This window comes from Narcine bancroftii, chromosome 10 (genome assembly GCF_036971445.1).
Source record: "Narcine bancroftii isolate sNarBan1 chromosome 10, sNarBan1.hap1, whole genome shotgun sequence".
Taxonomy (NCBI): domain Eukaryota; kingdom Metazoa; phylum Chordata; class Chondrichthyes; order Torpediniformes; family Narcinidae; genus Narcine; species Narcine bancroftii.
Genome location: NC_091478.1, coordinates 54,073,383 through 54,086,884, shown reverse-complemented (window position 1 = coordinate 54,086,884; position 13,502 = coordinate 54,073,383). Strand labels below are relative to the sequence as shown.

General features: G+C 42.1%; 1 protein-coding gene across 1 annotated transcript in view; it reads left to right on the top strand.

The window, feature by feature from the left end:
* hydin (HYDIN axonemal central pair apparatus protein) overlaps window positions 1-13,502 on the top strand; it is a 1,560,590-nt gene that overhangs the window by 466,609 nt on the left and 1,080,479 nt on the right. Inside the window, exons 24-25 of the mRNA XM_069900939.1 lie at window positions 5,341-5,448; window positions 8,365-8,488. Of these exons, the coding sequence (XP_069757040.1) occupies window positions 5,341-5,448; window positions 8,365-8,488 (232 nt within the window). The remainder of the gene's footprint in view (window positions 1-5,340; window positions 5,449-8,364; window positions 8,489-13,502) is intronic.

Here is a 13,502-nt window from a genome sequence, read left to right as displayed (position 1 = left end):
CTACTCCTTCTCCCCCTCAAGCAGCTGCTTGTTTTTTTTCTTGTACGCAGTCACAAAATGTTAGTTCCCCTTTATTTCCAATGAATGCTGTGTGACCTGTTGAGTTTCTCCAGCACATTTGTTCATTGCACTCGAACCCAGCATTTGCAGAAGTTTTTGTTTAAAAGCAAACTATATGGTTAATACTGTATCCCTCTTGGACAAGCTCAATTCATTCTAAACTCACTTTGAGCAGGAGGCCATTGAGCCAGTGGAACGCACTTCCTGCCTTGGGCACACATGCACCTGTCAGCACTGTTGCAGATGTCATTTTTGTCTGTTGGACAGTGAAGCCATAGAAAGCGACTAGACTAGACGGAGCCCTTGTCATGTCCTCTATGCCTGCACAGATGATCTGGCAGTGGTAGTATTCACAAACATCCTCAGGCTCTCTTCCCAGCAGTCTAGAGTACGTACCTGCTTCAAGGAGATCACAATCGTCCTGGTTCCAAAGAAAAATAAACTAAACATAACATAACAATTACAGCACGGAAACAGGCCATTAGGCCCTTCTAGTCCGCACCGAACCAAACACCTCTTTCTAGTCCCACCTCCCTGCACAATGCCCATAACCCTCCATCTTTTTCTCATCCATATACCTGTCCAACCTTTTCTTAAATAATACAATTGACTCCGCCGCCACTATTTCTCCCGGAAGCTCATTCCACACGGCTACCACTCTCTGAGTAAAGAAGTTCCTCCTCATGTTACCTCTAAACCTCTGCCCCTTAATTCTTAACTCATGTCCTCTTGTTTTAATCTTTCCTCCTCTTAACGGAAATAGTCTATCCACATCCACTCTGTCTATCCCTTTTATAATCTTAAATACTTCTATCAAATCCCCTCTCAACCTTTTATGCTCCAAAGAATAAAGGCCTAATCTGTCCAATCTCTCCCTATACTCTAGATGCTTAAACCCAGGTAACATTCTGGTAAACCTTCTCTGCACTCTCTCCACTCTGTTTATATCCTTCCTATAATTAGGCGACCAGAACTGCACACAGAACTCCAAATTAGGCCACACCAACGTCTTATACAATCTCAACATCACCTCCCAACTCCTATATTCAATGATTGATAAAGACCAGCATACTAAAAGCTTTCTTCACCACCCTATTCACGTGAGTTTCTACCTTCAGGGAACGATGTACCGTTACTCCTAAATCTTTCTGCTCTTCTGTATTCCTCAATGCTCTCCCATTTACCACGTATGTCCTATTCTGATTCTTCTTACCAAAATGAAGCACCTCACACTTATCAGCATTAAATTCCATCTGCCATTTTTCAGCCCACTTTTCTGAGCAGCCCAAATCCCTCTGCAATCCTTGAAAACCTTCTTCATTATCCACTATTCCACCTATCTTAGTATAGTCTGCATATTTACTAATCCAATTCACCACCCCATCATCTAGATCATTAATGTATATAACGAACAACAGTGGGCCCAATACAGATCCTTGAGGCACACCACTGGTCACCGGCCTCCAACCTGACAGAAATTATCCACTACCACTCTCTGGCCTCTCCCTTTCAGCCAATGTTCAATCCATTTGACTATCTCAAAATTTATACCTAAAGACTGCACCTTCCTAACTAACCTTCCATGTGGTACCTTATCGAAGGCCTTACTGAAGTCCATATAGACAACATCCACTGCGCTACCCTCATCCACATTCCTAGTCACCTCTTCAAAAAATTCAATCAGATTGGTCAAACATGACCTTCCTCCCACAAATCCATGTTGAGTGCTCCTGATCAGACCCTGTCTATCCAGATGTTTATAAGTACTATCTCTAAGAATTTACCTACCACAGACGTCAAACTTACAGGCCGATAGTTGCCAGGCTTCCTCCTTGAACCCTTTTTAAATAACGGAACCACATGCGCAATGCGCCAATCCTCCGGCACTATCCCCATATCTGACAGATCTAAATGATGATTGGCTGGTGGCTCTAACTTCCACCATCATGGTGTTCTTCAAGTTGCTACTCATGGCTCACGTTAACTTCCAGCTAGCCTTAACCCAGTCCAGTAAACTTATTTCTGAAACTGGTCCACAGCTGGTGCCCTCTCCCTGGCCTGCACCCAGGCCTGGAATATCTGGATTACAAGGAAGGGTGATGGTGGCAAAATTTTGACTCTTCATTCTCTCCTACTGATGATATTCCATTCACTGAGTTTCTCCAGCAGATAATGTTTTTAATTTTTTTTAAAATTTAGACAAAATTAAACAAGCTATTTGCATGGGGTGACATGGTTAGCACTTTTACAGCATCAATGATCCAGGTTCGAATTGGCGTCGTCTGTAAGGAGTTTGTATGCTCTCCCCAAGTCTGCATGGGTTTCCTCCCAGCTCCAGTTTCCTCCCACCCTTCAAAATGTACAGGGGTTAGAACATAGAACACTACAGCACAGTATAGGCCCTTTGGTCCTTCATGTTGTGCTGACCAATATATTCCTTCTTTAAAAAAAGTTCTAAAATCTCCCTACCCCATAACAGTTTTAAGTTAATTGGGGTATTTGGGTGGCACAGGCTGTTGGGCTGGAAGGTGCTACATATATGTCTTCATATAAAAATTTAAAATTCAAAATTTGAATTTAAAAGTTTCAAATTTAAAGGAGTCCCACTGTCTCAGCAGGACAATTTCAAAACATTATTCCATAGTTTCTACTTGCACTTCTGCTTTACGGTCCCTTCAATAATGAATTCTTCCACTTCTTTTCCAAAAGAGTGAATTAACAAAGGCTAATGAGAACATCGTACATCTGATTGACTTTTAGAATTCTCCACATAAACTCTACTTAAACTCATCTGACAACCTTTTTCTTTCCACTCACATCCCACTTTAAGTAATCCCTATTGCCATCGGTGCTCTGTGATTGGTAAGGGGTTGCTTAAGGTAGGATCTGAGTGGGAATGGAAAGTTGAGAATCACTGCTCTGGACCCAATTGTTACTGAAATACTTTGCTTGAGAAAAATTGTCATTGGCCCATTTCCTTTAGAGTTATGAAACGGTGCACATAACGATTCAATGAGGTACGATTAAAACAGTGGTTTTCAAACTTTTTCTTTCCACCCACATACCACCTTAAGGAATCCTCTACTAATCATAGAGCACTGATGGCATAGGGAATACTTAAAGTGGTATGTGAGTGGAAAGAAAAAGTTGAGAACCACAGCTTCCAGTCCACCTCACGCATGGCCAGAGATAATATTTGGGTCCTAGACCTGAGGCCCAGACCTACAGCCACAATTTCTCCAAGTTGCTGAATGGTACAGTGAGCTCTTGATCTCTCGGGGTGGTTGCATTGCAGGATCCAGATACAGTCTGGAGGGAAAAGTCCTGAAGTAAATTGTCAAACGAAAATGTTAGGCCCACTAGGTTCTCCCTTATCAGTAAATGCTACCTTTGTGTCAGCATTCTATCTATGTGTTCATTGGTACCATGTTTGCAACCACCCCTTCTAAAACATTGAATTTGTCATTGCCTTACAAATCTAATGACTTCCAAATTTATGCCTCTTTTTCTCAGAGCTACTTGATTGAAGCCCCACAGGTTTCCATTTTTACCACAGTACCAAACAGTAACAGTATTCCTGTGATGTGGATAAAGTTAACCTCTTTCTCCTTTATCATTATTACCTACCTGCAGCCTTTAGCATTTTGGTTTTTATTCATTGCCTACCACTATTGTTCAGTTGCCTGGCTCCACTTTGATCTATCCAATCATAAAACTATCTTTCGACAAAGGGTCCAGACTCAAAATGTTGATTTGACTATTTCTGGGTGGCATGGTTGGCATAGTGGATACAGCACCAGCAATCGGGACCAGGGTTTGAATCCCACGCTGTCTATAATGAGTTTTCCCCGGGGTGTAAATTGGGTGGCACAGACTCATGAGCCAAAATGACTTGTTACCGTGCTGTATGTCTAATCTTAAATCTAAAAATTAAATTTAAAAATTTAAATACCTGTGAATGCTGAAAGACCTACTGAATTCCTCTAGTAATTATTTGATTGCTTCTTGGGTTCTCATCCTGTTACCCCGAGTAATTCCAAAGGATGCTCCAAAGGATTTATCCACAACTCCATCCTATTTCTCCTGTATAACTCCCCCGCAAATGAAACAAGGCAAGTTGCAAGACTGAGAAAACATTCATCTGGGTAATAAATGTTGCATCCAACATCTATGTCACACAAATCGCAAGTAAATGATTAGCTCCTACAAAAGTGGGTCTAAGTATCTACCTTTTGACATTCAGTAGTGTTGGCATGGCCAAATTGGGCCAATGGGCTTGTTCCAAACCATTGACTTACAAGTCCAGTTTTTGGGGCCATCAATAACAAGTTTAGCACTGAATTTGTGGGGAGATTATCCACTGATGAGCCTGGATTAATAATTCAGAGGATGAATTTAATTATCACTGAGGAAAAGTGGGTGGAGGTTGTTAAGGGAGCACATTAGGACCATTATGATTGATGATCTGAGAACCCTTAGTGAGCCCTTCAGACTTTGCCAAGAGATCTTATTGAAGGGAGGGTAAAGCTTGGACTTGCTGCAAAGGCTAAGGATAGAGCTCTGAGGAACATGGTTGATACAGCAGTTAGTACAAGGCTCCTACAGCACTAGCAACCCAGATTTGAATCCGCTGTTGTTTCCTTGTGTCTGTGTGGATTTTTCCTCGGTTGTCCAGTTTCCTCCCACGTTTCAAGGACGTACAGGCTTGGTGGGTTAATTGGTGTATTTGGGTGGTGCTGGTTTGTGGGCCCCAAAGGGCCTGCTCCCCTGCTGCATCTCTAAATTAAAATTAAAAGAGAGAGGACTTGGGAAGGGCCAATAAACAGGATTAAAGAGAAAGGGAGAAGTAAAAGTGATTGGTATGGAACAGACAGGGGGTCCAAAACATATAGACAGAAATCAAGCCACAGATTGAGGTAGCAAGGTTAAGATGGATATGACATGGGAAAAAATTGGGCAAAGCCTGCACAACAGGAAGGAGTTTGAAAATCCCAAGATGATTGGAATTCAGTTGAAGACTCGTTGAGAATAGATTTCTTGTGTGGAGAGGGCTGAATATGTAGCAATGGGCTTGAAAGAGGCTTCAGTTTGATCAAACAATCAACCACACTGAGTACTAGTTTGTCATGTGAGCAGTTTTACTTGAGTTTTCTCCTGTAAAGAACTCAGCATCCTGCAGAGGAGATGGAACAGGTTTACAGACATCCTTTTTGGTGTTGCTACTGCCTCAAATACCTACCTTCCTGTTCCTTATTTTACTAACAGTTCACCTGTTTGCAGATCAGAAACTGAAATTGATCACCTGGAAGTTAATGAAGACAAGGACCAAACAAAACTTGATGAAATTTCTATTCAGAAATCTGCCTTAGTCACTGGGGATAATGAGAGGTCAGAATGCATAAGTGAATTTTGAGAAGTAATTAAGATAATGTCAAACTGCTTTGTATGGAGTAACTTGCATGTTTCCTGGTGATCTAGGGTTTGTTCCTTTTTATGTACAGAACGTTGTTTTTACCACAGAGCCGCACCAATACCACAATATAGCAACATATCTTCACATTGTATATATCCATGGTCCAGCAACATTGCTATTACAGACACGATCACCAAAATATTGAAACAGTATGTAAGCATTTTGTGGTGAAAAGTTTGCGTGGTTCACTTCCTCTTTAAGAATCTGCATCCAATGTTTTTTTAATCAAGTTTATTACCATCTGACTGCACATACACAACCAGACGAAACAACATTCCTCCAGAACACGGTGTACACACATACACACATAATCATCATAATCAGATCATAATCACATATATACAGAAAAATATAATATAAAATAAATAAGTATTTAAAAATAACTTACTTGTTTTATTTGAAAGAAGCCTAAGGTTATGGTATATTGTTTATCAATCTCATAGCCTGTGGTAAGAAGCTCTTTCCCAGCCTGGCACTCCTGATCTTGATGATCATATCCTGACACCCTTAGTTTCTCTGGAACATAGTTCATAATGTTGATCAAGATAAGGACAGAACGCTGAATTTCAGGATAGAAATCAGATTATTTGAGGAATTTTATCATTTCATTTCTCTTGTCCCAAAAAACTGGCAGTGCATATTCTTCTTCTTTGGCTTGGCTTCGTGGATGAAGATTTATGGAAAGGTAAATGTCCACGTCAGCTGCAGGCTCGTTTGTGGCTGACAAGTCCGATGCGGGACAGGCAGACACGGTTGCAGCAGTTGCAGGGGAAAATTGGTGGGTTGGGGTTGGATGTTGGGTTTTTCCTCCTTTGTCTTTTGTCAGTGAGGTGGGCTCTGCGGTGAGGCGCCAAGGTGCACGGTTTGAGGCGATATCAGCCCACTGGCAGTGGTCAATGTGGCAGGCACCAAGAGATTTCTTTAGGCAGTCCTTGTACCTCTTCTTTGGTGCACCTCTGTCACGGTGGCCAGTGGAGAGCTCGCCATATAACACGATCTTGGGAAGGCGATGGTCCTCCATTCTGGAGACGTGACCTACCCAGCGCAGTTGGATCTTCAGCAGCGTGGATTCGATGCTGTCGTCCTCTGCCATCTCGAGTACTTTGATGTTAGGGATGAAGTCGCTCCAATGAATGTTGAGGATGGAGCGAAGACAACGCTGGTGGAAGTGTTCTAGGAGTTGTAGGTGATGCCAGTAGAGGACCCATGATTCGGAGTCGAACAGGAGTGTGGGTATGACAACGGCTCTGTATACGCTAATCTTTGTGAGGTTTTTCAGTTGGTTGTTTTTCCAGACTCTTTAGTGCATATTAGTGATGTGGTGTGTGTCTGATTTGATTCCCAGGTATCTGTGAACTATCTCCCAATGTTGAAAGTAATTTCCTTGTTTTAGGCAGACAATTGCATCCAGTGTGATAAGGAAGTTTGCCTGTAGCACAGTGGGCACAAAAGAACTGTAATTCTGCATGGGCACATGGTGATTTTCTGTTGTCGCAGCACGAGACAAATAACCCCAATCTAACCCACTGGATGGGAAATTATCAGTGGAGATGGAAACCAGCATGATGTAGAGAGCTGACCTGAACCTACCTTTCCCCATTCAATTAGTTGTGTTAGCATTCAAGCTGTGGAATTAGAATGAACTCTGTGGGTAAAACTTTTCTTCACCCTTGATTCTAAATCCCAGAGAGTTGAGGTAACTGCTTCTGTGGCACAATAATTTGTTCATCAAATGCCTTTCCCTGATTTTAAAAGGAAAGGAGCGTGTTTTTGTAAAATGGCCTCCTCAATTTGTGATATAAATACACAAGCCATACCTCTCATATTTTCACTGGTGTCCCAAGTGATGCAGACCTAAGAGCAATGTAGTAAATGCCACCCCCCCCCCCACTTATTTTAGGAGTAGTTTACAGGAGCCTGTACGTCTTTGGGAAAGAGGGAGGAAACTGGAGTGCCCCAGCAAAACCACACAGTCACCTGGGGGAGTGTGCAAACTCCTCACTGAACTAAGCAGCTTCAGAGGCCAGGATGGGCTCCTGCATCTGAAGTCTTGTTTACCTCAATTGTAACCATGAGACAGGCTCACCTTTTGCATTGTCACTATGTTGAATGTGAAAGTGGTTAAATGTAAACTGTAGCTTTCATATTCAGGGTGATACATATAACCTTCTGGGAATACAATGCATCAACTGACATCTTGATTGGGGAAAATTTTGCAGTTAGAATTTGATTTCCAAATATTCACCTCATAGATGAGGTGGCATGAGATTTTGCATGTAATTTCTCTGTTTTATGCAGACAGCTGCCCACAGTGTGATAAGAAAGTTTGCCCACAGCACAGTTAGCAGGAATGAGTGTAATTCTGCATGGGCACATAGCGATTTTCTGTTGTCCCAGCCTGTGCTGGGACAATCTAACCCACTGGATGGGAAATTATCAGTGGAGATGGAAACCAGCATGATGTAGAGTGGATGATGTATCATTGTGACAATGCTTTTTTCAAGTTCACGTTTATGATTATCTGACTACATATATACATCCAGACAGAACAGCGTTTCTCTGGACCATGGTGTACACACATACACACACAATATACAGCACCAAATATATAATTTAAAAGAAATATATGGAAATATTTTGTAAAGATTTACTCAGTTACAGGAGCCTGTGGGAAGAAGCTATTTCCCAGTCTGGCCATCCTGATTTTGATGTTCCAGAACATTGACAGAAATTGAATTAGATATGTTTGTTTGTGGGCTCAGAGCTGCTCTGTTTATTTGCAGTTAATATCTGGGGATTGTTACCAAGTAATTATTATGTGTCCTATGCAGAAATCTGTCAATTTCTACAATGAATTTCAATGAAGAAGAGAAAATTGATGCAGAGAATGAAACACGGGAGGGCATTGGATCACCAAAAGAGAGATCAAATATTGCCTTCAAGACAGGACAAGAGGTATCCTCTGTTCTATGCTTTTAGAACTTGGGTGGGGTTTTGGAAGGGGACAATGTTGTGTTTAAACCAGATTCAGAATGACTTGTTCAAACCAAGTTGAAGGTTATGCAGTGAGAAGCTGGAGATATCTTCTGATCTATTCAATTTCTCTACAGTATGTATAGCACGATTACCACTGGAATACAAAAGAGGCAAGAGCTAGAACAATGCTCTAACAGTCCCAGATGGGGACACAGGGGACTGGTGATATTGGGAAATGGAGCTGGAGGGATTCAGTGGGCTGAGCAGCATCTGTGGGGGCTGCTGCCTGACCCCTGGCTTCCTCTGGCAATTTTTTTTGCTCATAATCTCATTGTTCCCTTTGAGCGCACATGTGTGCACACAGGTTCGGTATCCAGCGCACAAAGGAAATTAATGTGTGCCCAAAAGTTGAAAGGATAGAATAAAATCTTAACTAAATACATTAATTATTTTGGAGAATGTAATCATACTTGTATTATATTATATTGTATTATATTACCACATGGAAGGTTAGTTAGGAAGGTGCAGTCTTTAGGTATAAATTTTAAGATAGTCAAATGGATTGAACATTGGCTGAAAGGGAGAGGCCAGAGAGTGATAGTGGATAATTGTCTGTCAGGTTGGAGGCCGGTGACCAGTGGTGTGCCTCAAGGATCTGTATTGGGCCCATTGTTGTTCGTTATATACATTAATGATCTAGATGATGGGGTGGTGAATTGGATTAGTAAATATGCAGACGATACTAAGATAGGTGGAATAGTGGATAATGAAGAAGGTTTTCAAGGATTGCAGAGGGATTTGGGCTGCTTAGAAAAGTGGGCTGAAAAATGGCAGATGGAATTTAATGCTGATAAGTGTGAGGTGCTTCATTTTGGTAAGAATCAGAATAGGACATACGTGGTAAATGGGAGAGCATTGAGGAATACAGAAGAGCAGAAAGATTTAGGAGTAACGGTACATCGTTCCCTGAAGGTAGAAACTCACGTGAATAGGGTGGTGAAGAAGGCTTTTAGTATGCTGGCCTTTATCAATCATTGCATGGAATATAGGAGTTGGGAGGTGATGTTGAGATTGTATAAGACGTTGGTGCGGCCTAATTTGGAGTTCTGTGTGCAGTTCTGGTCGCCTAATTATAGGAAGGATACAAACAGAGTGGAGAGAGTGCAGAGAAGGTTTACCAGAATGTTGCCTGGGTTTAAGCATCTGGAGTATGGGGAGAGATTGGACAGATTGGGTCTTTATTCTTTGGAGCGTAGAAGGTTGAGAGGGGATTTGATAGAAGTATTTAAGATTATGAAAGGGATAGACAGAATGGATGTGGATAGACTATTTCCGTTAAGAGGAGGAAAGATTAAAACAAGAGGACATGAGTTAAGAATTAAGGGGAAGAGGTTTAGAGGTAACATGAGGGGGAACTTCTTTACTCAGAGAGTGGTAGCCGTGTGGAATCATCTTCCGGGAGAAATAGTGGCGGCGGAGTCAATTGTATTATTTAAGAAAATTTCAACATCCGATTCCCTGTGTTCCAGTCTCATCCCCTCCAAGATTGAATATGGCATCTACTTGGTGTGGGGGGTGGGGTGAGAGGTCTTGTAGCACAGTTCATGTAATACAATTTTATTAGCTATGAGAGATCAACTGTGCCAAGATTATATTGAAACAATTTCAAATTTATATTTGCACAAGTATTCATTGCGCACCTACTTTTGTCACAGGAAAAAAATGTGCACATCGTAAGAGTTTTGCGCACACTGACTACTCAAACTTAGAGGGAACATTGCATGATCACGTTTTTCCTCTCTGATTCCATTCCTTCACATATGGACACAAACAATCTTTCCAGCTAATTTAAAAAGGATTGATTACACCCCTTAAATAGTAGTCTGCTGTCCATGAGCAGTTATGAGTAATTGGGAACTTTCAGTGCACGGGGATCATTGCAGACAACAACAGTTAATCTTTGCTACAAATCAATGATCATTGAATGCAAGTCACTAGTATCCTCCACTCAGTTACATTGTGTAAACCATCAGTTGTTATATGCAAGCATTGGGTGGGATTTTGCATGCTGTTTTACCATCACTGTGATAGCTTGCATTCTGTGATTAAAATTTTGAGCTCTTTCCCCTCCAATCACATCTGGGTCCATAAATCCAGGTCATAATTGACACCGGAACTCATCTTAAATGATCAGCAATTTTAAGGCTCAGCAACTTCAATCAGGCTGGAACTTAGCATGATGAACCCACAGAGAAATGTGGTCAATGAAGGCCAGCAGCAGAGCTTCCCATTGGGTTCACTTGCACCTGCAGGGACTTGCAGCTTTAGTTAATTATCCATCAGCACTTTGGGCTTCTTTTGATAGTGTAGCAGGATTGATAATGTCATAGAAACTTCAGTCCAAATCCTCTCATCCTGTTGGGGATGGGGAGGTTGGCCTTGTTCTGATTTATGCAGCTGAGGAGTTCACGTACTGGCTAGACTGCTTCCAGGCCAACCTGAACATGACCAGAGATGTCTTCCACACTGATGAACTCAGGAGGTCTGTGCTTGTTTCGAGGGTAGGAATGAAAGGGTATGCAGTCATCAGGGACTGCCCTACGTATGATGCTGCTATCGAGGTGTTGAAGGCTAGTTACCTGAAGTCGCAGAAGGAGGTCTTGGTGAGGCACCGACTCACTCTACATCACCAGTGGCCAGGAGAAACCATCGACGACTACCTGCTGTGCTTGCCAAGAAGTGCAGGTATGAATTGGCTACAGGTTGTGTTCATGAGGAAGAACAGATCCGGGACACTCTAGTCACGGGGGTCTGCTCATGGTACATGAGACAGCATGTCAGGAAAGAAGGATCTGGTTAGCCACGTCGAGCTGGCCAAATTGCTGGAACAGGCCAAGCTCGAGAATGGCGACCTCGAAGCCAGCAAGCTCGCTCACCCAGTGTGAATAGAAATAGAATGAGGTGGAGGATTAACACGTGGCTGAAGGGGTGGAGTAAGGGGCAGGGTTTTAAGTTTCTGGATAACTGGGACCTTTTTTGGGGGAGATGTGACCTGTACAGTAAGGACGGGTTACACTTAAATCCCAGGGGGACCAGAATCCTGGCTTAGGTATTTGCTAGGGCTACTCAGGATCCTTTAAACTAGAATGGTTGGGGGGAGGGAACAAAATAGTACAGAGCAGTAAGGAGAAGGTTAGAATGCAAACAAAGAAAGTTTGTAGTAAGTATTTGAATATGGATGGGCAGGTGATAGAGAAGGGAAATGCTCTGGAAGAAGATGAAGGGCAATTGGCAGGAAAAGTAAATAATGTTGTTATTAAGGATGAGGGAAAACAGGGATTAAAAATTGGGAAATCTCTGAAATTCATATATTTTAATGCCAGGAGTATTGTAAAAAAGATGGATGAGCTGAAGGTGTGGATTGATACTTGGAAGTATGATGTGGTAGCGATTAGTGAGACATGGTTGCAGGAGGGATGTAATTGGCAACTGAATATCCCTGGGTTTCGTTGTTTTAGGTGTGATTGAGTCGGAGGGGCAAGAGGAGGTGGGGTTGCATTGCTTGTCAGGGAAAATATTACAGCGGTGCCTAGGAAGGATAGATTAGAGGGCACATCCACGGAGTCTATTTGGGTGGAACTGAGGAGTAGGAAAGGAGAGGTTACACTTGTAGGGGTGTATTATAGACCACCCGGAGGGGACCGAGACCTAGAGGAGCAAATCTGTAGGGAGATAGTAGATATTTGTGATAAGCACAGGGTTGTAATTATGGGAGATTTTAATTTTCCACATATAGATTGGGAAACACATTCTGTGAAAGGACAGGATGGGTTAGAGTTTGTGAAATGTGTGCAAGATAGTTTTTTACAACAATATGTAGAGGTGCCGACCAGAGAAGGAGCAGTGTTAGATCTACTGTTGGCAAATGGGATGGGTCAAGTGACGGAGGTTAGTGTTGGCGAGCACTTCGGGTGCAGTGATCATAATGCCATCAGCTTCAATGTCATTATGCAAAGAGAGAAGTCAGGGCCAAGGGTTGAGGTTTTTGATTGGGGAAAAGCTAGATTTGAGGAGATGCGAAAGGACTTGCAGGATGTGCATTGGAACAATTTGTTTTATGGGCAGGATGTAGTAGAGAGATGGAAGTCTTTTAAAGATCAGATTTTGAGAGTGCAAAAGCTTTATGTTCCTGTTAGGTTAAAAGGAGGGGCAAAAGGTTTGAGAGAGCCGTGGTTTTCAAGGAATATTGGAAACTTGGTTCGAAGAAAAAGGGAGGCGTACATTAGATATAAGAAGCATGGAGTTAAGGAGATGTTTGAAAGATACATTGAATGTAAGAGGAATCTTAAGAGAGGAATTAGGAAAGCTAAAAGAAGGTACGAGGAAACTATGGCAAACAGGGTGAAAACTAATCCAAAAGAGTTCTACAAATATGTTAATGGTAAAAGGAAAGCTAGAGACAAAATTGGTCCCTTAGAAAATCAGAGCGGAAAACTGTGTGTGGAGCCTAGAGAAATGGGGGAGATACTGAACAGTTTCTTTTCTTCGGTATTCACTAAGGAGAAGGATATTGGGAGATGTGAGATAAAAAAAAAAGCAAATTGGGTAAATATGGGGAATATAGAGATTACAAAAGGTGTAGTTTTAGGGCTATTGAAGAATATAAAGGTGGATGAGTCTCCGGGACCAGACGGGATCTTCCCCAGGACATTGAGAGAAGTGAAGGAGGAAATAGCAGTGGCTCTGGTGGTAATTTTCTAAATGTCATTAGATATGGGGATAGTGCCGGAGGATTGGCGCATTGCGCATGTGGTTCCGTTATTTAAAAAGGGTTCAAGGAGGAAGCCTGGCAACTATCGGCCTGTAAGTTTGACGTCTGTGGTAGGTAAATTAATGGAGAAAATTCTTAGAGATAGTATTTATAAACATCTGGATAGACAGGGTCTGATCAGGAGCACTCAACATGGATTTGTGGGAGGAAGGTCATGTTTGA